General features: G+C 59.7%; 1 protein-coding gene across 1 annotated transcript in view; it reads right to left on the reverse strand.

Annotated features, from left to right (window-relative positions):
• The window catches only part of MGAT5B (alpha-1,6-mannosylglycoprotein 6-beta-N-acetylglucosaminyltransferase B), a 60,268-nt gene extending 40,379 nt beyond the window's left edge, over window positions 1-19,889 (reverse strand). Inside the window, exons 1-3 of the mRNA XM_079132694.1 lie at window positions 19,199-19,889; window positions 15,329-15,441; window positions 8,015-8,162 (exon numbers count right to left, since the gene is read on the reverse strand). Coding sequence (XP_078988820.1) covers window positions 8,015-8,162; window positions 15,329-15,441; window positions 19,199-19,266 — 329 coding nt within the window. The 5' untranslated portion in view covers window positions 19,267-19,889. The remainder of the gene's footprint in view (window positions 1-8,014; window positions 8,163-15,328; window positions 15,442-19,198) is intronic.
• Between the last annotated feature and the right edge of the window lie 5,123 nt (window positions 19,890-25,012).

Below are 25,012 nucleotides of genomic sequence, written 5' to 3' on the forward strand. Positions count from 1 at the left end.
TGGGCAGAGACGGGCACACAGGGAGGGCGCCACAGGAAGAAGGGGGTCTACTGCCTCTGCAGGAGCGAGCGGGGGCAGGCAGGGCTGCAGCCGAGGCCACGGCGATTTCAGAGGACGCAGGGTCGGCGGGGCCTCTACCTCAGAGCCTGGCGCAGGTGGCAGGGCAATGAGCTTCTGCCACTGGAGTCACGGGCTCTGCAGCACTGACGCGGCCCCGCAGCACACACCTGCAGGCTTGTGTGCGGAGGACAGCGGGAGCCTGCGGCCAGCGGCAGGGCTTCCCCCGACTGATGGGAGAGAGCGGCGCCCACCCACGACCAGGCCGATACAGCAGCCGCGCGCCGGGCGCTGGACCCTCGTGCGGGTCGTCACCTTCAGTGCCTGCCACAGCGGCCTTCCTCAAGGCCTGGACTCCATGTGACACCTGTCAGCAGAAACAAGGGGCCTCCAGTCCTTGGTCCTCGGGAAGGGAGACAGCCAGAGCCACAAGGTGAATATGAGGAAGTCACTTCCTGTCCCTCACATGATGGCAGGAGGGCCAGGACGTGGGCTTGGGGACAGACAGGCAGGGAAGCAGCATCTCACCCAGGAAGGGTGAACGCGCTAGTGGGCATGGGGACCGGACATCAGGACCAGGACCATGACAGAGCAAGAGCGCCACCCTGGGGAGGGACCATCCTCCTGATGGTGACAAAGGCCAAAACTGTCCTAGCAGAAGGTGTTTCCTTGGCAACAACCACCCTATTCCTGCAGGGCTGTTTCCAGGGTGCAAACCTAAAATCTGTCTGCCCTGGCTGAAGGATGTGGGGACGGTGCCCCCGGCCTCGTCCCCACTGCTGATGCACCCCAGCCTTCCTCCGACTGGTGCAGATGTCCCAGAGTTGACCTGTGGTTCCACTACTTGTGGTACATTTTCATTTCTTTCCCTTTAAGAGAGGGGCGGCTAACCCAGCTGGCCCTGGACGGGCAGCGCCCTGGGCCAGCGGTGGGGGCAGGGAGGCCTTGCTTGCTAGTTCAGGGTGGGCGACGGCTCAGCCCCAGGGAGACCCAGCTCTCAGCACCACAGGGCAGTCCGAGAGACGCAAGCGCAGGCCGGGCTGAGTCCCCTCTCGCTCGGAGACCAGGTCTCTCTAAAAGGAAGCCCCGGACGTGCTCTTCCTCACTGGTGCTGGACCAGGGCGGGCAGTACCCAGGGAGGGTGGCCGTCCCAGGCTCAGATAGCATCATCGTTGGTTGGGATTTTTGTTACTTCAGCCAGGTTCATGGGGAAGTCCACTAGAATCCAGAATGCGCCCCTGGGGCCCACATCTGCCCTGTGTGCAGCCCTGGCTGGGAGAGACCCCTGATCCTCTCCCCCAGCAAAGGTGCCTGACAGCAGCAGAGCCGCCAGCCCTGGGTGGGGACACGGAAGAGGCACAGCGGCTCCCGAGGCTGAGGGGGCCTCCCTGGAGGTCCACCTGCCCTACCAGGTGCAGCCTTCCCTCCATGCCATCAGTCACCATAGTGCCCTCCTGTGGCACTGTGTCCTCAGGAACCTGCCCAGGGCCCCAAGACCCAGGATGGGAGCTCGGAGCCCTGCCAGCCGACCCTTACTTTATAGCTCAGAACTGAGAGCCAGCCCAGAGCCGACACTGGGGCTTTCCCAAGGTCACTCAGCGAGCTGGGGACAGGCAAGGACTCAGACGCTGGTGCCCTGGGCGAGCCCCTGTCCCTTCCCGAGGCGGGCACCTGGACGGTAGGACCTGGGCGTGTTCGTATTTTCTGCACACCCACTAAGCACCAGGCATTCCACCAAGACGATGGACCTCAGGAAGTAAAAGAAGGCCAAGCCAGGCCTCTGGTGACCGCTGCTCCACTCCCTGAGGTGACCCTGGTACAGCCGGCCGCTGGGCGCTGCCCAGGCACCCGAAGAGGCAGCCACCTGAGAGCCCCAACGCTCTGCTCCCCATCTCCCAGCTGCTGCAGGTGACAGCGTGGCCACTACCTTCTCAGGCCACCAGCTCTGGTCCTCAACTCCCTCAGGCCAGCCCCCACCAGGCCCACTTCAGCTGGCCCCTCCGCCCAGCCCCACGAGGTGGTCACCGATTGCAGGCCAGACTCTTCGCCCCAGGAGCAATCCAGGACGCTTCCAAGGGAGGGTTGATTTCTCGCTCCTTTCGTAATTTATGGGGGTTGCATTCAATTAACGGGGGTATTGATCTCCCCGCAGCTGGCTGGCGAGCTGGCTGCAAGTTATTTTATTATGAAACGGATCACTTTCCTCCTAGGACACAAAGACCCACATATACAAGGTGCCCACAGACACACACAGCCGAAAACAGCGCGCGGGGCAGGAGATGGGCGTGTTTGTTCTCTGTCTCACACACCACACAGGAGGCGGGGCACCCCGACTGGAGTCAGCCTTCGGCACTGTCCCTGCCGCACCCCACTGCCTCAGCCCCCCAGGCCCACCCAGAGCCCCAGGGATGTACCAGGAGCAGCCAGGGCTTTGGACGGAAGGCAGGGGCCTGCCAGCTCCTTCCCAGTGAGAGCAGGCTCCTTGCTCCTGCCCCAGAATAAATACATCAGCATGCACATGTGCACACGCGTGCACGCACACACGCACAATGAATAGGGACAGCTGGACATGGGGGTGCACACCTATAATCCCAGCAACTTAGGAGGCTGAGGCAGGAAGATCCCAAGTTAGAGTCTGGCCTCAGCAACTGAGGAAGGCTCTAACAAGACCCTGTCTCCACATTTAAAAAAATTTTTAACTCAAAAAAAAGGGGGGGCTGGGGACATGGCTCAGGGGTTACACACCCCTGGGTTCAACCCTTGGTACCAACAAACTAACAAACAAGCTAAAACCAGGGACGGAGACGGAGCTGGGCTGTGTGTGGCGCCTTCGCTTGGGAAGGGGATGGGTGACCTGCCAGCGCAGCAGAGCCAGGGTGTCCAGCTCCTGAACCCACCGTCCACCTCCATCTGCATCCCACCCCAGGCCCTGACCTTCTGCCCGGACCACTGGGTCCATCTCTCGGCCCGGCGCCACTTAACGAGGACACCCGCGTAGTCTGGAATGGCCACAGGGCAGTGGCGCCTGGACTTTTACTTCTGAGGTGCTTCTCGGCCACTGCCCAGTTCATCTCTGCGCCTTCTCCACAGCAGGACGGGAGGCGGTGCAGACCTGCCAGCCCAGAGGGGTCAAGAGTGGAGCGCCGGGTTCCTGCCTATCCTGCCTCCAGTGCCCACCCTGCCAGGACCTTGGACCCCAGGCTCCCTTCCTGACTCCTCGTACAGCCTCGAAGCTCCCTCCCTCTCCAGGCCCCACGTGGCTGGAGACCCCGGGTCCCCGCCACCCTGAGGGCCATGCTGCAGTTAGCCACCCTGTCCTATCCGCTTCCCATTGGCCTGGCTCCAGCCCTGCAGCCTGACAGGCTCCTGATGTCCCCCTTGCTGGCCAGTGCGAACCTAGAAGCTGGGACCAGCACAGGGTTGAGAGAAACGAGACCATCTTAAAACTGAGTCCAAAGCTGCCTTGACAGGGGAAGTGTCCTCTGCCCTCACACGGGGACACACCTCCAGGGGGCTGGTCACTCCGGCCATGCAGCCCTGTCCACCCCGGGCTCCCCACAAGGCTGCCCCACAGACAGGGTCAGGAATTTGCATTTTTAAATAATTTTTTTTTTCAATTTAGAAAGAAACCCTCATCTTTTCCCAAAGACCAGAATTGGACGGGTGTCCCTCTGCCGCCTTTTCTGCCGGTTGTTCCCACTGAACTCCGCACACGTGGGCTCCAGCCCCGTCCACGTGACCAACGCTCTCTCCTCCATCTTCACCGCCAAGTCCCAGCTCTCCGCCACCACGGGCATCTCCACTGCCACTCAGGCACAGTGACCAAGACGTCCACGACACCACCTCCCAAGGCGGGTCCCAGGACCAGGCGGGGGCGCTTCACTGCCTCACCGCGGCCCAGCCTCCCCTGGGGAGCTGCGTGGGGCAGTAGCGCCGTCACCAGCCGGCCCACCCCCCCTTCCCGGGGCACAGAATGGGAACTGAGGCCCAGCTGGCCAGGGTGGCACTGGCCGGGAACGTGCTGCCCTCTAGATCGCCTTCTCCCACGTCTTCCTTCAGCAAGTACTGACTGAGCACTCGGTGTCCCCGCTGCTGGGAAAACAGAAGGGATGCAAAGCCCCCGTCCTTGAGCAGCATGCGTTCCAGCGAGGGGACAGATGACACACGAGTGAAGACACACCAGTGTGCAAGACGGTGATAGGGAAGAGGAGCGGGGCCCGAGGGAGCGGGCGCACTATAGACAGGACCTGGCCAGGGAAGGCCTTGCTGGATGCTATTTGACCAAGAACTGGGAGGAGGAGACCCCGAGAAAGAGCGCTCCACACACAGGGGCCAGGGCAAAGGCCATCATGTGGCCGGCAGGAGGCCACCATGCCCCAGGAGGAGCAGGGAAGAGCCAGAGACATGAGGCCAGGCATGGGCCAGTCCCTCCCTCCTCTGGCCACTGCTCCTGCGGCTCCTCCTGTCACTCAGGAAAGAGCTGGAGTCCTGCTGGCCCCAACTTGCCTGGCTGTGACCTTTTGAAAAGATCTCGCTAGCTGCCCAGGTGGGAGTAGCTGGGCAGGGCAGGGAGGAGAGGTGGCGTTCTGGGCTAGTCTGATGGACTGGCTGCAGGTGTCCGAGAGGGATGACCGCACAGCTGGGGGCCGGGCCGTGGGCACGAGGGAGCTGCACGCTGAGCTGGGAGGAGTGGGAGGCGGCCTTGGGTGCATCCAGGAGGGGCAGCATTCGAGTCCCAGGACCTCCAGGTGAAGGAGCAGGTGGACATTTGAGACAGGCATCCAGGGCCATGGCCCAGGCTTGAGACAAAAACCGAGGCATCCACAGCCTGTGGGGTGGTCACTGCCACCCCGTCCCCCACTCAGCAGGCCCTCAAGCCACAGAAGGACCAGGCAGCCTAGAAGGACAGGAGGATGTGCTCCTTCCCTGTCTACCTGGCCAACTGTCCCCACCCAACCCCCTCTCCCATGGGAACTTGGTGGCTGGAGCGTCCCCAGCACACAGGAGGCGCCGTCCCCTGAGAGCCAGGCGCCCGCCAGGTGGTTCTCCTCCTGTCGGCCTCTGCCACACCTGAGGAGCCCGAGGCCCAGGTGAGCGGCCAGGACTGACTCGGGGGTTCTCTGGGCCAGGGCCCCAGGGCCGGCCAGGCACAGGAGGCAGGGCGCCTCCTTAAACAGACCCGTTGGTGATCACCCTCCGGCCTGTTCCCTCTCCCAAGTGGGTCAGGACTCTGGAGACCCAGCTCCAATTCCATCTCCCCTGGGTCCCCTCAGGCCTCCAGTCCCCTGCCTGGACCCCGCACACAGGACACATTCATCAAGCACCGATGAACTCCAACGCAGCGGCCTCCACGGCGGGGGGTCGCCACGGACGCAAGCCTTGTGGAAAATTTGAAGATCATTACTGTTTGGCTTCAGAAACATAATATGATGCTATTTGCGGCGAATCTGCCTCTCTAATTATGTCTTCCTAGGCTGCAGGAGCAAATCTGCCTTCCCCAAGGACACGCCAGCCACAGGTGGAAGGCCACAGCCCCAGAAGCTTCCAGAAGGGCAGGAGGAGGACAGAAGGATAATCCCAAGGTGGGGAATTCCGTGCAGGTGGGAGCTGGGTGGAAGCAGGACTCCACCTGGGGTTGACCTGGGGCTGACCTGGGGTGGGGAGGAGTGGGAGAGTGGCAGGGAACAGGAGTCGCAGCCCCCGCTGGCCCTGGCTCACCCCCCAGTTCTATCCCCAGTCCTGAAGCAAGAGTGTCCGTGGATTCGTGGCTCGGCTGTGGGCTTGGATGGGCTCGGCTGGTCATGATGGATTGCTGCTATTTGCAGGGACAGAGCGGGGACAGAGCAGGGAGCTGGTGCGTGCTCCTCGAGTTCCCTCCCTCCCCTGGAGGAGATGGAGGGCAGGGGGGAGGGACTGGCCAGGCCTGGAAGAAACCAGGGAGACAGCGCCTGGGCCAGAAGCAGGACCTCTAGCCCAAGAGCAGGACCCTCAGCTCTGATGCCCGCAGGGTGCACAGCAGGGCCAACGGGGGCTCTTCCGGGGCCTGGCAAACAGACCTGTGGCCAGAGGCCATGGCCCAGAGCGCAGGGGGACAGAGGAAGGCAGGAAAGTGGGAAGGATGAGGGCCAAGGGCTGGATCAGGGCAAAGGATAGAGCTGTAGGGCAGGGAGGGCAGCCAGCAAGATCCACCTGCACACGGCAGCCCCCTCCCCATCGTGCCCACCGGCCCCTCTGCTTCCCCTCTTGCCACCCAGTGATCCATTTTTCAAACAACATTAATGTGATGTTTTTAAAAACAAACCCATCGGCTTCCCACATCTCTTAGCATAGTGTCTTACAGAATGATCCGGTTCTGCCGCCATCCCGTCCCTCACCAAGTTCTGCCATCTCGGCCTTCTCAGTGCCTCTTCCCTCCAACCTGCCAAGCGCGCTGCTACCCCAGGGCCTCTGCATTTGCGTGCTCTCTCCTCCCCCTCATTCAAGATCAAGCTCAACTATCACAGATGCAAAGGGCCTGCCCAGACCACCCTGTTGGAGTAGCCACTTTCCCACCATTCACTCTCCAGCGCTTTGGCGCACAGCTGGGCATCCAAAATGATCTCGTTTATTTCATTTTCTTGGTGAGTGCCCGCCTGCCCCACAGGAGTGAGGATGGGCCTCTCCTGGCTCTTGGTAGCCCCCACACACAGCGCGTCTGCTCTGTTAGATGCTAGTTCTGGGGAGGGTGAACCAGCCTCTCCCCCAGGACCCAGCGCCCAGCACACAGTGCCCAGGAGGCCCAGCTCCTGTAGGTGAAGCCCCTGGGAGCTGGACACTGCGCCTGGCTGGTCATGGGGGTGTCACATCATCCCTGCTCCTAGGCACACACTCCAGCAGAGGGTTTTGTTTCCGATTTGTGAACTAACCAATGCAGAAAGTCTCATGAAGGGATAAAACCCAAACCGCGCTGACCCCACAGCAAATGAGAGGCCCGCCAGGCACCCCAGAGCCAGGCCTGGCCCCTGAAGGCTGTGCACTCAGGCTGGGTTTCTCAGCCTCTCTGTGCCTTCCTCCTCTGTCGAGGCAGAACTACCCCATCAGGTGGGTGCAAGATCGACATGGTGGTGGAGGTGACAGGCACGAGGGAGCCAGGAGCTCACGCTTTCAGCAACTGTCACCTGTGATGAGGCTGTGGTGTCAGCAGGCTGTCCAGGGTGCTCGGTCGGCCAGGGGCGGGCCCTGGGCCAGCAGCCTAGCGCAGGCAGACCAGGGGCAACAGCCCCAAAGAGGCGCACTGTGTCCCAGCCTGCCAGGCGGGTCCCTCCAGGCCAGCTGGGCTCCACCCAGCACCTCCTCCGGGTTGCCCAAACCCACCCCGGAACGCCTGGAGCCGTGGCCTTGGCGGCCACCCCGGCCATCCACACCCAGACGCACCCTTTGGATTTCGCACCACGGGGGTTCTCAGGGATGGGAAAGTGGGCAAATTCTTGGGGCTCTCAGACCTCCTGGCCTCAGGGAAGATGTAGAATAAATGAGGCTGGAAATCCTACTCGGCAAAAGGGGCCTGGAGTCCATCAGCCTGCGCACATGACGGGTGTGGACTGAGTTCAAAACCGACAGACACGTGGAGTGAAGAGAAAAAAACAGACAAGGGACCAGGCAGCCGGGGGTTGCCAGATGCCGGGCAGGCAAGACTGGTCAGACCTCACCCGGCGCCCACAGGTCCTGCCTCGGAGGCACAGCCCCAGCATGGGGAGCGCCTGGCGCCAGGGGGCGGCTGGAGGGCCTTCCGTTTTCACCTGTGGTATTTTGTCCTTCACTTGGTCTGGGAGCCCGTGATCTGGTTTGCGGGGCGGGTGCTGCTTTGCATTCTTTGTTTTCTCCAGATTGACAAAAAGGGGAAACTGGCAGGCCCTGTGGGGCCCTGGGGGTGACCTGCGGCTGGGCCTCCGCCCTGCACCTCCCTGCCTCCCCTCACCTGTCCACAGCCGCGTGTGCCTCGCGGGCCTCTGGGTGCAGCCCGCTGCTGTTCTCCAGCCGGGTCAGCGTGTCCATGCGCTTCACCATCAGCTCCAGCAGGTCGCTCATCTTGCGGAGGACACCACGGGACTCGGGGCCGCCCAGCACTGTGGGCAGAGGCAGGCAGTCAGGGGCGCCCAGCAGCCTGGAGGCCACCCCATGCCACCTGGTGTCTGAGACGGGCAGCTCAGACCCCAGCCCCCTCCCACCTTCCTTGGCCACTGCAGAGGAGGGGTCAGAGAGTAAGCATGCCCCATCTGCCCCTCACCAATCAGGACAGGAAGCCCCTCGCTGAGCCGCCTGTGGAGGAAACCACAGGACCCTGCTCCCTCCAGCTGTGTGGCCCTGGGACATTTCTATCACCTCTCTGGGCCTCCGTTTTGTCAACTGTAAAGTAGAGCTTTAACTGAAATCTCTGAGGTGCCCTGGGCCCCAGCAATCCTCAGGGCTGTAAGAGGCCAGGGAAGGTTCCCGGCGGGACAGGAGCCCCTGTCCCCTAACACCACGGTCCAGACCCCGGCATCTAGAAGAGTGGGCCACTGTCCACTGGCACCTGAACTGCTTTAACAGTGGCCAGGCTGTTAGGATTCAGATTCCGGGCCTGAGCCTAGGTCTGCTCACTTGAAGTTCAGGGCACAGGCCCTGGAGCCTGCGCTTGGTCCCCCGTGTGACTCTGAGGCACAGGAGAGGAAGCCTGTGTTCTAGGGGCCCCAGAGCTGCTGGTCCCCTGCCTCCGCTTCTGCCCAGGTTCTGAGCCCTGAACTGCCCCTGCCCCATCCAGCTCCCCAGGACCCTCTCTGCTGAAAATCATAATGAACTTGACCTGGATCTCCTGTTGGATTCCCAGAGACCACCTGACGAGGGCGACTGCCCACCTCTGCCCCCCATCTGGGCACGAGAGACCTTGCAGACAATGGAGTGAAGGAAATGAGGGGCTTTGCCCCGATCCCCTCACAGCCTGAGACCCTCCGGGGCTCCTTCCCGATCATCCCGGTCCCTGGTGCTGCAGAGTCCTCGCCTTCCAGGACACCTGCTGGAGGTTTTAGGCAGCCCTTCCCACAGCCCACAGGTGCTGACCCGCTCCAAACCACTGGGGCTGGGCTCTAAATCACTCACAGCCAGTGAGCCAAGTCCCAGGGGACAGGAGCCCTCCCTCGCTCCAGGCTGCAGGGCCAGGGGTGGGGCACAGTGTGGTGTGGGGTTCCAAAAGCAGGCCCTGAGACGGGGCTAGGGATGAGGAGCTTATTCAGGAGGCGAAGGAGAACCCAGTAGGAGAGACAGGGGAGCCTCCTGCCTGCGGCCACCCTGAAGCCACAGCCCAGCCCTGCGGGGAAACAGAGGCACCGCAGGGGAGGGGTCCGTGTTTCCCCTCCTTCCTCAGGTGCAGTGCAGCGTCCCCGCCTGGGGCTGAGGGAGCAGGGGCACTCACACACCATCCCCCGCCAGTTCTGGGTGAGGGCTGCTCAGGGACAGTCCTGTTTCCAGACAGCACCTTCTGCCTGCCACTGCGTGGCCAAAGGAAGCTCCCAGGCAAGGGAACCCAGGTGCCGGCAGCTGGAAGTCCAGCCCACGCGCGCTGGAATCGCAAGGGCCGCGTGGGGGGAGCGGCAGCTCTTTCTCAGGAGAGAAAGAGCCGGACACCCCAGCAGGCTCCCCGGTCGCTCTGGTCTGCCACTGCCACCAAACCCTGCAAGGTGAAGTCATCATACCACCCTTGGCCTCCGTGTCCCCAACTCAAAGCAAGAACACCAGGCCCTATCTTCAGCCCAACCTCTCCTGGCAGAGGAAGCAGCCCAGGGCCTCCATCTCGCCTCTCCGATTGGAAAACCGATGGGAGTTTCTTAAAGAATCAATTGGGCTGGGAAATTTTCACGATAGCCTTGCATAAAGCAAACTTGGGGTCTCTCCCACAACTCTGCCCCTCCCCGCCCACCCACTCCCTCAGCTAATCAATCAGTTAACCGATCACACAAGACACTGACAGCTCCCACTCTAGCTCACAGAGGTGACCACCAGTCATTCTCAAATCGCTCTGCTCTCGGGGGCCCCCTGCCTCAGCTTCCACCTAACTCAGCACCTGGCTTTCACCCAGTACCTTCAGCCCAGAGGGACAGAACAGGCAGGTGACCATCAATTCAGCTCAAACACACGAAGACCTAACCACGGTCCTGCAGAGCTCCAGGTATACCTGCCTGATGGGCACCGTGGAGCTGTGCAGGGCAAGGCCTGCCTGGCCTCCCCCGGTACTGTGAGGGGACATGGCTCACAGCCTGGGCTGTGGCTGCTCTCCCCCAAAGGAGGGATGAGGAGAGGCAAGCAAGATCATAGCTGGAACACGCCAGAAGCAGCACACCCAGGCCAGAGTACTTGGGCCACACAGGGCACCCCAGAGGTGTAGAGCCCACAACTGGGCTTCCAGGGTAGTGCTGTGTCCCTGCAGTGCCTTGGGCCTGCCCCAACCTGCCTCTATGCTGATCCCTCTCCCAGCCCAGCCCAAGCCCCCTCTGGTCCTCCTCACTTCCTGCACCCCTACTGGGACCTCACACCCCACCCAAGCTCCCAGCCCCATTTCCATGTTGAAAAATAGCTCAGGGTCCATAACTGCAAGATCTGTCCTAGAGCTGTGGGGATCCAAGAGCTGGCAGCACAGCAGAGGCTGGGGTAGCAGCAAGGTGGCCTGGGACAGGCCTGAGTGAGAGTCAGCAAGCCCAACTCCAGACCTGCTCTGCACTGACCAGGCAGGGACAGGACACTGTCCTCCTCTTGGCCTTCGCTTCCCCTCATGTAAAATGAGGGGGATGGAGTCACTGAGCTGTGAGGTTCTAGCACCCCCTGCATCTTCCCCTGTCTCTAGACATCAGGGTAATGGGAAAGAACTGTCCCCAAAAAAGCTGGCTGCAGAGTCCTCTTAGGGAGAGTTCTGTTTTGTTTTACTAAACCCCAGGGTGGGCCAAAGCAGAGTCACATGCCCAGAGCAGACAGAGAGCTAAATGACTCTGCATACTCAAGCAGGAAGACTAAGTTTCCTGGCACGGCCTGGAGAGGGGAGGAAGGAGGCGGCACAGTGACCAGGCACAGGGCTAAGAAGGATGGGGGAGTCCCCTGCAGGGGTGGGGGCCTCTTCCTGGCCGAGATGCAGGAGTTTGAATCTGCTTGCTGTGCTGGACAGTGGTCTGAAGCCCCCACCCCATGATACCTGCAGCCCCCATGCAGGTGGCTATACTCTCAGACCCTTGGGCAAGGGTCTTAAGGGAAACGGGGGCTCTTCCTACTGGGTTAGTGCAGGGGAGACAGAAGAGGCAGGAGGAGGGACGTTGAGATGGATAATTTAGCAGAAGCAAAAACTCAGAGAGAGAGATGACCAGGAAATACAGGCCGCCCCTCCCCCAGGAATCTCTGGAGGTGTTTGGGGTTGTGGACTGCCCTTCTGTAAGGACGGAGCCAATTCTTTAAATACACAAAAGAAGGAGAGATCCCCAAAGACTTGTAAATAACTGTGCCCAGGCTTCACCGTCCCGGCCAGTTCCTCAAGGCCCCTCAGCACCCTGGACCAAGACCGCAAGATCCCCCCCAGCACTGGGGGCTCGGGGGCAGCCCCTCAGCTTCTGCACATGCTGAGGGGCTCAGGCAGTCCCCAAGACCTGGGGAGACAGCCCCCTACCCTCCCGAGGAGCTCTGAGACACATTTCCAAGCCTGTTTTCTGCCCAGGACATACTCAAGGACAAGGCAGGAGATGGGTGCTCAGGAGGGAAGCAGGCCAGCCAGGCTGGCCCTGCCTGAGTGACTCCTCCCTGGCATGTCACCACTGGACCCCCACTGTCAGCAGAGCAGGCTGACATCCTCCCCTGAGCCACTTCCCCGCTCTTGGCATGGGCTGAATTGAAACGTATTTACTGTGAGGCCCCAGCCATCCGTCTCAGAACTAACGCGCTCCCTCCATATTTCCATATAAATAAGGAAAGCTGGGACACTGAGAGATACAAATGGAGCCTCACATTTATAGACAGGGGTATTTTTATTACCGCCGAGGCCTGGCCTCCTCCCCAGACGCTCTCTCCCCTCTCCTCCCTGTCTTATCCCCACCCCTACCCTTCACAGATGGTTCCCTGAACCTGAACAAGGCCCCAGCTCGCCAGAGAGCAGAGGCCTCCCTGGCACTCGAGCGGGGAGCTGTGACTCTGTGTTTGCACAGCTGGAGAAATGACACATTTGGCTGGCTGCTCAATGCCACTGCCGGAACCAGCTGGGGCCATGGAGCTCCCAGCCCTGGGCATCGGCAGACCCAGTCCAGGCCCTGGGAAGCCTGAAGAGGCTCTTCCTCAGCCCACTGGGCCCTGGTTCCCATCCATGCAGCTTCTGAGGGAAGAGACTCAGAGCCACCCACAGAGCTGGAAGCGTCCCAGGTTCAAGCCCTGGCTGGGGCCTGGGTGGTCTGGCAGGGCCAGGCCACGGAGGACACATGCTGACTGCTCCCTCTTCAAGACAAAACAGGGCAGAAGAGAGCCCCATAAACTCCCACCAGACGTGACTTCCTCTTGGGAGGGAAGCAAAGGCTTCCTTCGAAGGAGGCAGGGAAGAGGGAGAGGGGCGCAGGGAGGCAGAGCTGCCCAATCAGCACCCCCACACCAAGGCCCAAGCCAGGCCCCCCAGCAGCAAGAGGGAATGAAGTTAGACCTCGCCAGCAACAATTCCACTTCAGCCCTTCTTTCCTGAGTCTCTAAGACTTTGAGTGTGCAGAATACAGAATGAGGTGTCTGTCACATTTTTATCCCCAAATTAGCGCACCTCACCATGAAGCAAACTGGCCCAGAGGGGAAGGCAGAGCCTCTGCAGGGACCACCTTGCTGGCCAGGGACCAAGGCTGGGCTCTCCCTGCCATGGGAAAAGCCCTCCTCCTGACCCTCCCCCGTGCTGTGGCTGCTGGAAGCCCACCTTCCCTCACTGCTGGACAAGCAAGGAGAGATCGCTTCCCCGCTGTGCTTAGACTATCTCATTGACCAATGCAAGAATTTATTTTTTCCCTAAACAGCAGGGCCTTGGTGGGCTTCCTTCTGATGCGGGGGCTGCCTGGCCCCCATAGGACGACATTGCCCACCACCCCGACCCTGGCCCACCACTCCTAGTGCTCCTTCCAGGCCTGGTTCAGCCAAGCCACCTGCCAGCCACCCCTCCCACCTGACTCCCTCCTCGGCAGCTCAGGGTGGGGCTCTGGCATCTGCTGGGGTTTCCCTGGGGCTGCCGGGCACGGGGCGGGATGTAGTTTGAGGGGGTTTCTCTTCAGGACTGGTACTTTCAACTCCCAGTCAACACAGCTTCCCAGGCCTGTGCCCATGCGTCCCTCTAATCAAATTAGCTGGATGCGAGGACGTCAAAGAAATTGGGGGACAGTGGGAATGGGGACATAAGCTGAATTAGGGTCCTTTCTCCCCAGCTCTGAGGCCTCTCTGCTGGTCTATTCCTCCTTCTCAGAATCTAGTTCCGTATTCCAGGCACTCGAGTCCCAGGGAGACTGGACGCGGGGACAGGCTCAGACCTGGACACACTTGGTCTGAGAAGCAACGCCACAACACTCGCAGGCGCACCCCAGGGAGGCCTGCCAGTGTCCACAGCCAAGCTCCAGGATGTTCCCAGCAGCACTATTCCCAAGGCCCAACTGGAACAGCCCCAGGCCCCACCATGGCCAGATGAACAGACAACCTGGGTGTTATGGTTTGGGTGTGAGGTGACCCCCAAAAGCTCCTGTGTGAGACAGCGCAGGAAGGTTCAGAGGAGACATGATCAGGCTGGGAGAGCCTTAACCCAATCAGTGAGTTAACCACCTGACGGGAGTAACTGAGTGGTACCTGGAGGCAGGTGGGGTGTGGTGGGAGGACGTGGGCATTGCGGGGTGTGCTTTGGGAACCAGCCCTGGGAAAGTGGTGTCAGAGGTGGCATGCGGTTTCCTCCCATCTACGGAACAAGACAGGGCTTGAGCTAGACCCCTACCCTGTCCTACTAGTAAGGCCCCACCAGGCACCTGTGCTCTGGGCCACTGGGCACACCCTGCCATGAGGGCAGGGGCCACGGCGGGTGGAATCACCTTGACTCCCACCCCTGGGGGGTGGGGGATAGAAGAACCAGAACCCAGCCACGAACCCCTCCTCCCCCAGCCCCTTGTCTCCGCCTCTCAGCTGCCAGACCTTTCTGGAAGTTCAGGTCCTGATGCCCTTTGTAGCAGACCACCCAACTGGAGCACCCCCTTCCCTAAACGTCCTTCTCTGCAGCTCCCGCTTCTCAGACTTAACACCACCACACGCGTGGAGCCCTCTGCCTGCCAGATGCTGCTCAGGACCCTCATACGGGTACTTGGCAAGCAAGGAGAACACCGAGGCTCTGGAGAGTCGGCTGGGATCAGTTAGCTCACACTGAGCCCGAGTGACTAATAGGTGTGAAATTCCTTCTGAGAGCTTTTGTGAGTTTAAAGAAGCACGTGTTAAACCGAAGGAATGAATCCAGTCGTGAGCTACAGATGGCACCGACACTCATCACTGGGACGGGGGAGCCAGGCAGCTGAGCACCACGCGCGGAGAGGGGGCACCTCACAGAAAGCCTTCCCCGGAGGGGCAGGGGGACTCACACAGCCAACGCGCCCCGGAAACCCCACTGGCCTCAGTCTCCCGCCACCCCATGCTCCCCTTTTCTACCCTTGACCTAAAGAACCCCCGTGGCACACTGGGTAGGACTCTGTACAGTTCTCCAGCACCACCAGCCCAGTGAGTAGGGTGAAGGGGAAGGACCCACAGCTAGGAGGTGATGGAGATGCAAACGTGGGCCTGGCTGGTCCCTGAGGTCTGCTCTGAACCTCTACTCCGTGCCTTGGTGCATCATGTGGGCAAGGAGCCGTGAGGGACTGGGAGAGGCCTACGTCCCAAGAGTTCAGAGATGAGACGGTGGCCACAGCCTGGGCCAAAGGCCCAGAGTACACATGTCTCAAAGAGGCAGGTGTCATACCAGAGTCCCCCAGCACCCCAACCAAAGAAGCCACATGGGAGACCCTGGTTTGAAGGCCCTCACCCTGGCCTGAGGATCCACGGGCATGAGCAGGACCAGAGTCAAAGCATCGTGCAAGATCACACCGGGCAAGCAGGCCCTCTCCTCTTACATCCCCTGCAAGGCAGCCAGCACGTCTGGGACAGGACTCTAGACAGTCCCCTGTGGTGCTGGGCTCAAAGGGGCCTGCCTTCAACTCACAAGCACCTGCACTTATCCTTGACTTCCCTGACCCCAAAATACCTTCTGTACGGATGGTGAAGGGCGAGTCCCCCAGGCGCCGGGCTGAGAACTGGCCTCCCAGAGATGTCATCAGAAAGCACAGAGTGAAGAAGCCAATGCCCAGGACAAAAAGCCTGCAGGGAGAAACAGGGAAGGTCAGTCAGCAGGGCAGGCCAGCGACAGCGCCCCAGCCTCCACCTAGGAAGTGCACATAAATGTTTTTAAGAATGAGTAAACAAGGAACAAGCCAGAGACTGAGGGAAGGGCGAGAGGGCGGCGGGGCTGAGCTCCAGAGCCCAGAGGGCTGCCACCCCCGAGGACAAAGAGAGTAGGCTACAAGAAACTGGTGAGACAGGAGGAGGCACCATTTAGGTAGAAACCTTGGAAAGGTCTAGCCTTAAGGCAGATCCTGTTCTGTCTTCCAGGTGTGATTCCCAGGCCAGTTACAGCAGCAACATCGCCTGAGACTTTTCAGAAGTGCACATTTTGGGGTCCCAAGCCCCAGACCCTGGGGTAGGACAGGCGATCTGGTCTCACAGGTTCTCCCAGTGACCCTGATGCATGCCGACGTTTGAGAACCACTGGGACAGACAGAACAGGGGGGCCTGACACCAGGCAGGGGCAAGTAAATAGTCCAGCTGAGACCCACCTGGATCCCATCAATCACCCGGGCCCCTGTGTACACAGGCCTGGCCACCACCATCAGTCACGAGCTCTCTGCAGAGCTCCTCGTCTGTGTTCTCAGAAGGTGGCGTGTGCACCCATCACTACCGAAAAGTAAGATCTCAAGGCAGGGCCACGTGCCGCCCTGTTGTGCCCAGACACCCCCCACACACACACACACACTCACACACACACTTCTGTAGCAGGCGGTGCACCGTTAACTGGCCAGGGCACACTCACACCTGGGCATGGAGTGCCATACACATGTGTCCTGTCACACCAGTGTGGGAGGGCTGGCCCAAACGAGACATCATTCATTCCTTCAACACATCATCAGGGATTGTCCACCAGGTGCCAGGCACTGGGGTGATCCAGAAGGACAGCAGAACCCACCCTGGAGCCCAGCCCCAGGTTCATGCCGCATCGGTGCTCAGTCCTGGGCCCCAAAGAGAACTGAGTCATCAGCACAGTCTTGGGGGCAGGCAGATATGGCCGATGTTCTGGGACCTTGAATCTATCAGAGGACTCAAGGAAGACAGTCAGAGCTGAGAGGAGACATCCCCTGCCCCTGGTCAGGGCGAGGAATCCCATCCAGTGTGCGACCAGGCTGACCACGGCAAGCCCTACAAGTCAAGCCAGAGACTTCCAGTTGCCCAGCCTCCACTTCCTATCCCCAAATCTGGTGCTTGTTTGTATCTTTATGCAAGACTTGCTTTATGCATTTTAATCTTCATTATTTGAAACTGGCAGAGCAGTATTTAATTAAAATTTGGTCCATTAAAGAAAACACATAATTGCAGAAGAAAATAAAAAGCACAACAAAATTCCCAGCCCATATTTAAAGAAAGCTGTTAGAGATTAAGTCAGACAGGGGCAGGCCCTGCACACAGAGAGGACCCGGATCTTTCCCCAAGGAGAAAACTCTGGCTGACCATCTCTGACAGGGAGGAGGGGAGAAGCAGTTCAGTGGGCAAGATGTACAAGGGACATGTCCCCTCATCTCAGAGCGGACCTTCACTGAATTCCTCTAGGTCTGAGGGTGGGGCTCAGACCCTGCAGTGCCCCAGATGAAATCAGACTGATCCCAGGGCAAGAGCCCAAGAGGGGCTTTCATACACAGGAGATCCCAGGGGAAATCAACTATCTGTCCTCCTAGCCTGAGGCAAGGAAGAGCTTCCCTCGACCTGGTCCCTCTTCCCTCATCTTCCATCCTCTCCCCAGTCACAGAGTTGTATTTAGGGCTAGAGACCTGGGCTGCCTGCCAGGGTCCAAAGACATCCATGGAAGGTGTCTACACCTTTGACCCAGACCCTGAAGCCCCACAGGCTTCACCTGCGTCTCCCTCTGCCATTCCCCAAGCCTGGAGTCCAAGGTCCCCCAAAGCACTGGGGTCCATTTCTTGTAAATTCAAGTTAAAATGGTTTCATCCATCTACAAATGCACTCAAGCGACACTGCAGGAGCACTTACGGAATAAAGCTCCAGGAAAACCAATGGGAACAGCATTCCCAGGCGGCCCTTAGGGATGAATAAATTGGAGTGATGTAATCAGAGGCCTGCCCCTGAATCCCAGGGGACAAGAAGACTCCGTTGGTGGCTGTGGGTCTCTGGCAGCCGAGAGGCCTAGGGTGAAGTTACACAACTTGGAGGTACCCTCGTGCAACCGCACCCCCACTCCTGCCTCCAGATGAGATTCACAGGATGCACAGAGCGGTCAGGGGCGTGAGCACTGTCCGTGGTGCTGGAACCCGCACAGCCTCCCTGCGCCCCAGGAAACGTCCAGTAGAAACTGGGCTGCCCACGGCCTGCCTGCCGGGAGGGGGCTCACACGGGGTGAGAGAGCAGGTGGGACCCTGAGAACCCTCTCAGAGTCCTGGGCAGGCCAAGGACTTCGAGGTTTTCTGGAGGAGTAAAGGGCCTTTCCAGGAACAACTACTTCCGGCCCTGCTTCCTTTGAGCACCTTAGGCTAGGGGTTCCCGACACCTCCAAATATTGCACTCTCAGACCCAGACTCTAGGGTCCTCCCACATCCTCCCTGACCAGCCTGACAGTTGCTGCCCCCGGGCTTCCTTCTCAGCCCTCACAACCGGCCTAACGTGCTGGGACCCAGGAACCAGAAGGGCCACCTTTCCCCCACTTCCAGCCCCATCTGCACCAGGGAGGGAGGTGGAAGGGGACTGAGGTCGGGGAGGAGCAAGGAGGGGATCAAGCCTGGTCCCTCCAGCGGACCAAACCCGGCCACCTCTGACCACCAGCACCTGCCCTCAAGGTCTCTGTCCTGCGCCTGCACCCCACCTGTGGCCTTGTCCTGAGTCTTGCCCCCACAGGGACCCAGAACTCCCTCCACATCTTCTGCAGTCCAGCTAGGGAGCAGAGAGACACTCCAGCCCTGCTGGACACCCAGTGCCCAGCGCCCCCTCCCCAGCCTGTGCTGCGGTTCCACTCCGCAGACCCCTGGGAGGGGAGAGCTACCCTGGCCCTGGTGGACTCAAGGGGGACTTGGAGTGGGAGTAGCAGAGCCAGGTGAGTCCAGGGACAGCCCCAGCCCCGCCTGGACCAGGCCACCTAAGGTGTGTGTGGCCTCCTGTCATCTTCCCATCTGTCACTCACGCACGCTCCCGCTGCACCTGCCCGCCAGTTGACCCAGGGTTGAGGGTGAATGCCCAGCTGAGGAGTGGCCTTGCTCCAATATCCGGAACCCTTGGGTCAGAGACAGACCAGCGCCCTGTCAGAAGGGGAGTGTCCTGGAGGCGGGGGGAGGGGACGGATTAAGCAGAAGGGGTGGGCGGGCCGACCTCGGGACCCACTGGCCGGACAGAGGGGGAGCCGCCCCACACCGCGCACTAACTTCGCTACCAGATGGGACTCACCGCGAGGTAGGGAAAGACCCCGAGGAGCAGGGAAAGGGCGTGCTGGCTAGGGCCACTGCCCGGCGCCCTGAGCCACAACCTCGGGGCTTTCTGACCCCATTCTCACCTCCGCACCTCGAATCTTTCCCAACCTTGATCAACTTGGGACAGGTTCAGAATTATATTACCCTCCCACTCGCACCCGGAGCCCCAACTCCATGCGTTCCCGCAGCCCCACTGGCCATCACCAAGGATCGAAGCGTAAACCTCCTTTGCCGCTGGAACTTGCATCCTCGCAGGGGCCGACCTCGCCTACCGCCACCATGCGATCCCCTGGGGGAAAAGACCCCCAGCTACGCCAACCAGGGGAGAACTTTACCGGAAGGGTCTCAGAGTGACCAGGCATCTTCTGACCATTATCTTCCCATCTGGGTTGACTGTGATCATTGTTCAAACTTGTCAGGGCGAGAAGCCGCGGGCGAGGCCAGACGCACAGTCTTAGGCGCGGCTCCTGCCGCGTCGGGGCCACCAACTCGCTGAGGGCCGAAGTCCGGTCGGAGCGTGAAGGGGGCGCGGGACTCGGTGGCCTCAGTGCTCGGGCCGCCGCCCGTGGGGTGGCGCGGCCTCTGCGCGCGGAGGAGGAGCGGCGCGGCTGCCGGAGGGCGGCAAGGGCGCCCGGCCCGGCGGTCTCTGCGTCTCCTCCCTCCCCGCTTCACATTTTGGGGGCCGGGAGGCGGCGCGCCCCCAGACCGCCGGCCGCGCGTCTGCCTGCTCGGGCTCGCTCGCTGGGCGGGACGGCGCTGCGGCGCGCAGACGGGTTCCCCTCGGCGAGCGCCCTCATCCCGGGCTCCGCGCCCTCGGTGCCGGCTAGAAGCGGCCCCGGGCCCGCGTCCCGGTCCCTCGCGCCTCTGGATCGCGCCGAGCTCCGGCCCCGCGCAGCGCCGCGCCCATGGCTCTCGGAGAAGGCGCCCTGCGCCCGCCCGCCTGCCCCCTCGTTCGGTCGGCTGCCCGCGCTCGGGTGTCCGGCGTTCGGCCCCGCGCAGCGCTACGCCGGGAGGCGCCGCATTGTTCCCTCGGAGGAGGCGGCCGCGGCGGCCCAGAAGCGGCCTCCACGCGTCCTCGGCGCGCCGGCGCCACCTCGCGGTGGTGGCCCAGCTGCGCGCTCTCCCTGGGTTGTTGGGGCGGGGACGCGGCGGGGCGGGGGGCGAACGCTCAGCGATACCCACAGGAGCGGCTCCTGCTCCTCTCTCCCGGCCGTGCAGCTTCGCAGGGCGCCACCAGTCCCAGGAGTCGAGAGCTACTTTAGCTCCTGCAATGCGCCGAGGAGGTGGGGGCGGAGAGAAGACCCCTTCCCTTCCTCTGGGCAGCAGAGCCCTCTCTGGGGCCACTGCCTTTACGGCCCCCAGGAGCTTCTGCACCTGCCTCCTTCACGCCCACTGATTTGCTCTGACAACACTCACCCATGTGCTCCGCGTCAGAAACTCCCTTTGGCTTACTGGCCTGATAAGATGCTCAGCTGAGAGCCCTCAGGCCTGCAGCCCAAGTGGGTCTGGTGGAGTGGGCCTGAGTTCTGGCCTCTGATCCTTCACTAACCAGTAGGTGGTGAAGCCTACAAATCTGAGGAGTCACCACTAAAAAATGAGAGTGACCAGAAGCTAAGGCTCTTGGCAACTTCAGATTCAGTAGGCCTGGGTCTTTTAGCATTCCCCTCATTGACTCTGGAGATGCATTTTCAGTTGCAGGTGGGCGCTCCTGAGAGCCCACAGATCCAGCACAGATCTGAAGAAAGCTCTTGGGCTGGAACAGTACTGCCCAAGCCCAGACCTCTGCTAGGTGCCTGAAACACACACACACACACACACACACACACACACACACGGAGAGACATTCCTGTGCTTGTATAGTGGAGGTGTGGAAATCACTGAGGGTCTCCCAGCTCAGCGATTCTGCAGCCTGGCTTGTGGAGGAGAAAGCCCTTGTTACCCTCATCCCGCCCGGGGTTCCATCCAACCAGCCAGGCCCCCAGCCCATTTGCTGCCAGCCCTGCCCTTCTCCCAGCTCCCACTGAGCCATTTCTCACCAGCAGTGACTCATGCCTCCTGCTTTCCTGCTCCTTCTTCATCAAAATTCACCTGTCCCATGTTCCATTATCTCATCGCCTCGCTCCCTGCCAACGTGAAAACGGGTGATAAATTGGTGTTGGCGGATTAATGTGTTACTCCAGCTAGGTAACAAATTTGCATTGAACAAGGACATGCTGACCTGCCTTGGTGCGGAAGAGTGACGGATGGTGGTGGGAAACTTGGCCGTCACGGCAGACTGGCTAAGGAGATGTTTGAGGGCAGGGGTCTCTGCTGGGCCTCTAAATCACCCCTCACGCCTGGGTGCCTCCATCTGCCACGAACTCGGGCAATAATTTATTCGCTGGCTGTCAAGGCCAAAGCCACATCTTGCTAAGGAATGAAATGGCCCTTCTGATTGTGCCCCTCTGTCATGAAAGCCCGGGGGTTTGTTTTACACCTGGTTGACATTTTCAGACCAAAGAAGAGGCCTTTGCCTGAGGGTCTCCCCAGAGGGTGTAGTCATATCTAGGGTAAGCCAAGCAGGAGTTTGGAAGATGGGAGAGTGTACTCCACACGTCCTCTGGGCCTTGCTCTCTGGATCCAGGCTCCAAGCCCCCTCTGCCATTTCCCAGGGGGCCCAGCTAGAACAGTGAAAGATACTTTGTAGCCAGCTTACCCAACCTCCTGTTCCTTCCCAAGACTTTCCCCTTGGTCAACCTCTTTCCTGCAGTAAATTTCAGTATAAATGGTCCTCCTTGCTCTTGGTGGTGCTGTGCACAGTAGGAGACAAATCATGGATCTTCACATCATTTAACCCTGGTTATGACCTTTCTGTGCCTCCATTTCCCCAACCATAAATTGGGCTATGAATAGCACCTTTTTCAGAGGATCATTATGAGCGTGAAGCCTGTTAATTCATGTGAATAGCTGTGGCCTGTCTCTTACCTCAGAGCATGAGCTAGGGACAGGGTATGGCAAGGGTCCTGATCTGTCTACGGCAGATCCCTTTAGTGCCTCACCCCTATTCTTCTGCATCCACCTCTCCGTGCTAAAAAGCAGGTAACTGAGCACACCTTCAACTCTCTGTCCTTAGACTTTGGCTTTATGGTTACAGAAAATGCTAGAACAAACTGGGCAAGACGGAAGTGCCAGAGACTCGATGTGCCAGAAGCAGCCCTGGAGCAACAGATCATACCCCATTGCCTCCCCGAAGGTGGGGTGCCCAGAGTTCCCAGAGTCCCATCTGCCCCTGGTCACCTACTGTGTGACGCCCTCATGTTGCCTGCCTCTTGCCCCTGCCCCATCCCTCACTCCCCTCTCCAGATTCCAGGGTCGCCTCCCACACAATCTACCCACACTTGAATCCTTGTCTCAGAATCTGCTTCTAGGGAACCCAAACCAAGAGACCCTGACTTACAGACAGGGGGCCCTCAGCCCTGGCCACTGCAGAGTCACCTACGGAGCTTAGCAGAAGCTTTATTCTGACCCAATCCCTGAGGTGGGGCCCGGGCACATTTGCTTTTTTAATGTCACAACATAACCAGTCAGAGCGGAAACCATGGTTCTAGACAGGTGCCTGTTGTTTTCTGATGAAGGAGAATCTGGGTGCAGGACTGAGGCTCCCCTGCTGGAGGGCGCTTCCAGGGACAGGCGTCGGGGTGTGCAGGGCCTCCCCTCCTGGCTACCTCTCTCTTTGGGGTGTAAACAGAGCAGGCCTGTGCACAGGGGGTGCAAACTCAGCATTCCCCCAGGACCCCACACGCAGTAATTCCAGGCCCCTCGGACCCTGCCTCCTGCCAGCATTGCCGGAGGTCAGGAGAAACCCAGAGCCAGCAGGGACAGTCCCTGTCTGAGAAGGTAGAGAATTCCCTGGAAGGAAAGCCGGAGGCAGAGGATACAGGAGGGGCGGGCCGGGCAGACTGGGAAAGCCCATGGGGGTCACTTCCTAGGCTGTCATAACGAATTACCACAGAGCCCCAGGAATTCATTCTCTCGTGATTCTAGAGGCCAGAAATCTGAAATCCAGGTGTTGGCAGAGTTAGCTCTTTCCAGAGGCTCTGAGGGGATCTTTGTCCCCGGCATCTCCCCAGCTTCAGGCGGGGACCAACATTTCCTTTCTTTTTTCTTTTTTTTCCTTTTTTGGAGGGGGGTGTCTGCTGGGGATCTAACCCAGGGCCTCATTCATACCTGGCGAATGCCCTACCCCTGAGACGTGTCCCCTCGGCTTCCTCTTCTCTGCTCCTCCCACACATGGCTTCTCTGTGTGTCTCACGGTGGACGGTGGCCATGTTCCCCCCTCCACACAGGGACACTGTGGCTGGGTGTGGGCCCACGCTGGTCCAGGGTGGCTGATCCAGGGTGGCCTCGTCATAACTCATTTCACCTGCAGAGACCCTTTTCCAAATGAGGTTACATTTTGAAGTTCTGGGAGGACATTTGACTCCTCACTGTTCAACCCACCACAGGCACCTTGTGGAAGGAGCTGGAATGCTGCTGAGGACTGGCAGCCCCCAGGGTCTGGACTGGCCACCGCTGCTCTGTGTAACTGTGGGCCCAGTTACTTCAAGAGAAGCCAGAAATCTGGGCTTCTTATATCAAGTTGCATAATTTTAAAATAGAGGCTCAATATTTTTAGAACATTGTGCAAGACCAATAAAATCCATCTGATGGCCTGCCATCTGGGCCCCCTGTGGACGGCTCTGGAGGCCAGAGCAGGGAGTCCGCCAGCCCCATCCACCCAGCAAGGCCAGCTTTCCTGAGACCCACCCCTCACCACTGTCCCCTGGAGCCAGCTGCAGACGCCTCCCCGCCCCAGGAGAGGCAAACACTGGGGCAGGATCTGGGGGCTTCTGGGCAACTCAGGGTCCCTCTGGGGCCTCTCTGGGCATCAGATCCATGACTGCTGCTCTCACTTTCTCAGAGCTTCAAGTCTGCTTCTGGCGCTCACAGACGCGCCCTGGGGTGGCTGGGAGGAAGCAGGCAGTTTACCGTGTTTGAAATTCCTATTTAATGTGCTTCGGCTACAGCCGCAGACAGCACATTATGAGGCAATAGTCCATTGTCCTTTGCTGGAGTGCGGAGCATTAATAATGTCATAACAGCATTTACTGACACTGTGCACAAATCTTCAACAGCCACGCCGGGAGGGAACAACCAGCCCCACGCAGCCACTGGGCGCCAGGCGCGGGCAGGAAAGCGGAGTGGGGAGGGCCGGCCCTACCGCACATATTTCATGCTTTCTGTTTCACAACATTTAGGCTAATCCTGATTGAAAAGCAGCGTCCGGGGTTTATTTTTATTTATGCCAGAAGACTATTCTGCTGCACAGCTTGTGGGAACCAGGAGCAGAACCATTGTACATGGGCTGTTCTGCCCAGAAGGTAACTACTGTGCGTGTGCATGTGTGCACGCATGTGTCTGCCTGCCTCTCTGTCTCTCATCAGGGTGGTAGTTGACCAACGTGACAGGCCGCCCTCCCAGTAAACCCCGCCCCAGCACTGGGGACACATGTGAATGCTTCATTTATCATGATCGTGAGATTCCCGTTTATCCAGCACCTACTACATGCCAGGAAATTACCAGGGACTCTAAATTTATTACCATATTTTTATCACTATTTTAGGTGAATTTGCTTCAGCAGGAGAACTTTAGGGGGGAAAAAAGACCCCCTTTCTTTCTGGACATTTTCCCAATGGCATCACAGGTCACCGTGGGAACTTGAGTTCAGCTGTCTCGGGTTGGCAGATCTACAGTCCCCAAAGACTCCATATCCTAATCCCCAAAACCTGGGGACTTGTTACCATACATGGCAAGAGCAGATCCAGGTTGAGGATGGAATTCTGGCTGCTAATCAACTGCATTTAAAATACAGAGATCATCCCAGATCACCTGGGTTGGTCTCACATAACCACCAGGGCCCTTACACATAGAAACGGAAAGCTGGAGAAGGGTGTGCACACCCCAGAGGAAGGCTCAGTCCACCGCGGCTGGCTTTGAAGATGGAGGCACAGGCAGCCTCCAGAGTCTGGAAGAAGTGAGGGGACAGGTTCTCCCTAAGACCTCCAGAAGGAACCAGCCCTCCCAACACCTTTATTTTAGCCCCCAGAAGACCTACTGTGGGCTTCTGCCTC

The sequence above is a fragment of the Sciurus vulgaris genome (assembly GCF_902686455.1).
Source record: "Sciurus vulgaris genome assembly, chromosome: 3".
Classification (NCBI taxonomy): domain Eukaryota; kingdom Metazoa; phylum Chordata; class Mammalia; order Rodentia; family Sciuridae; genus Sciurus; species Sciurus vulgaris.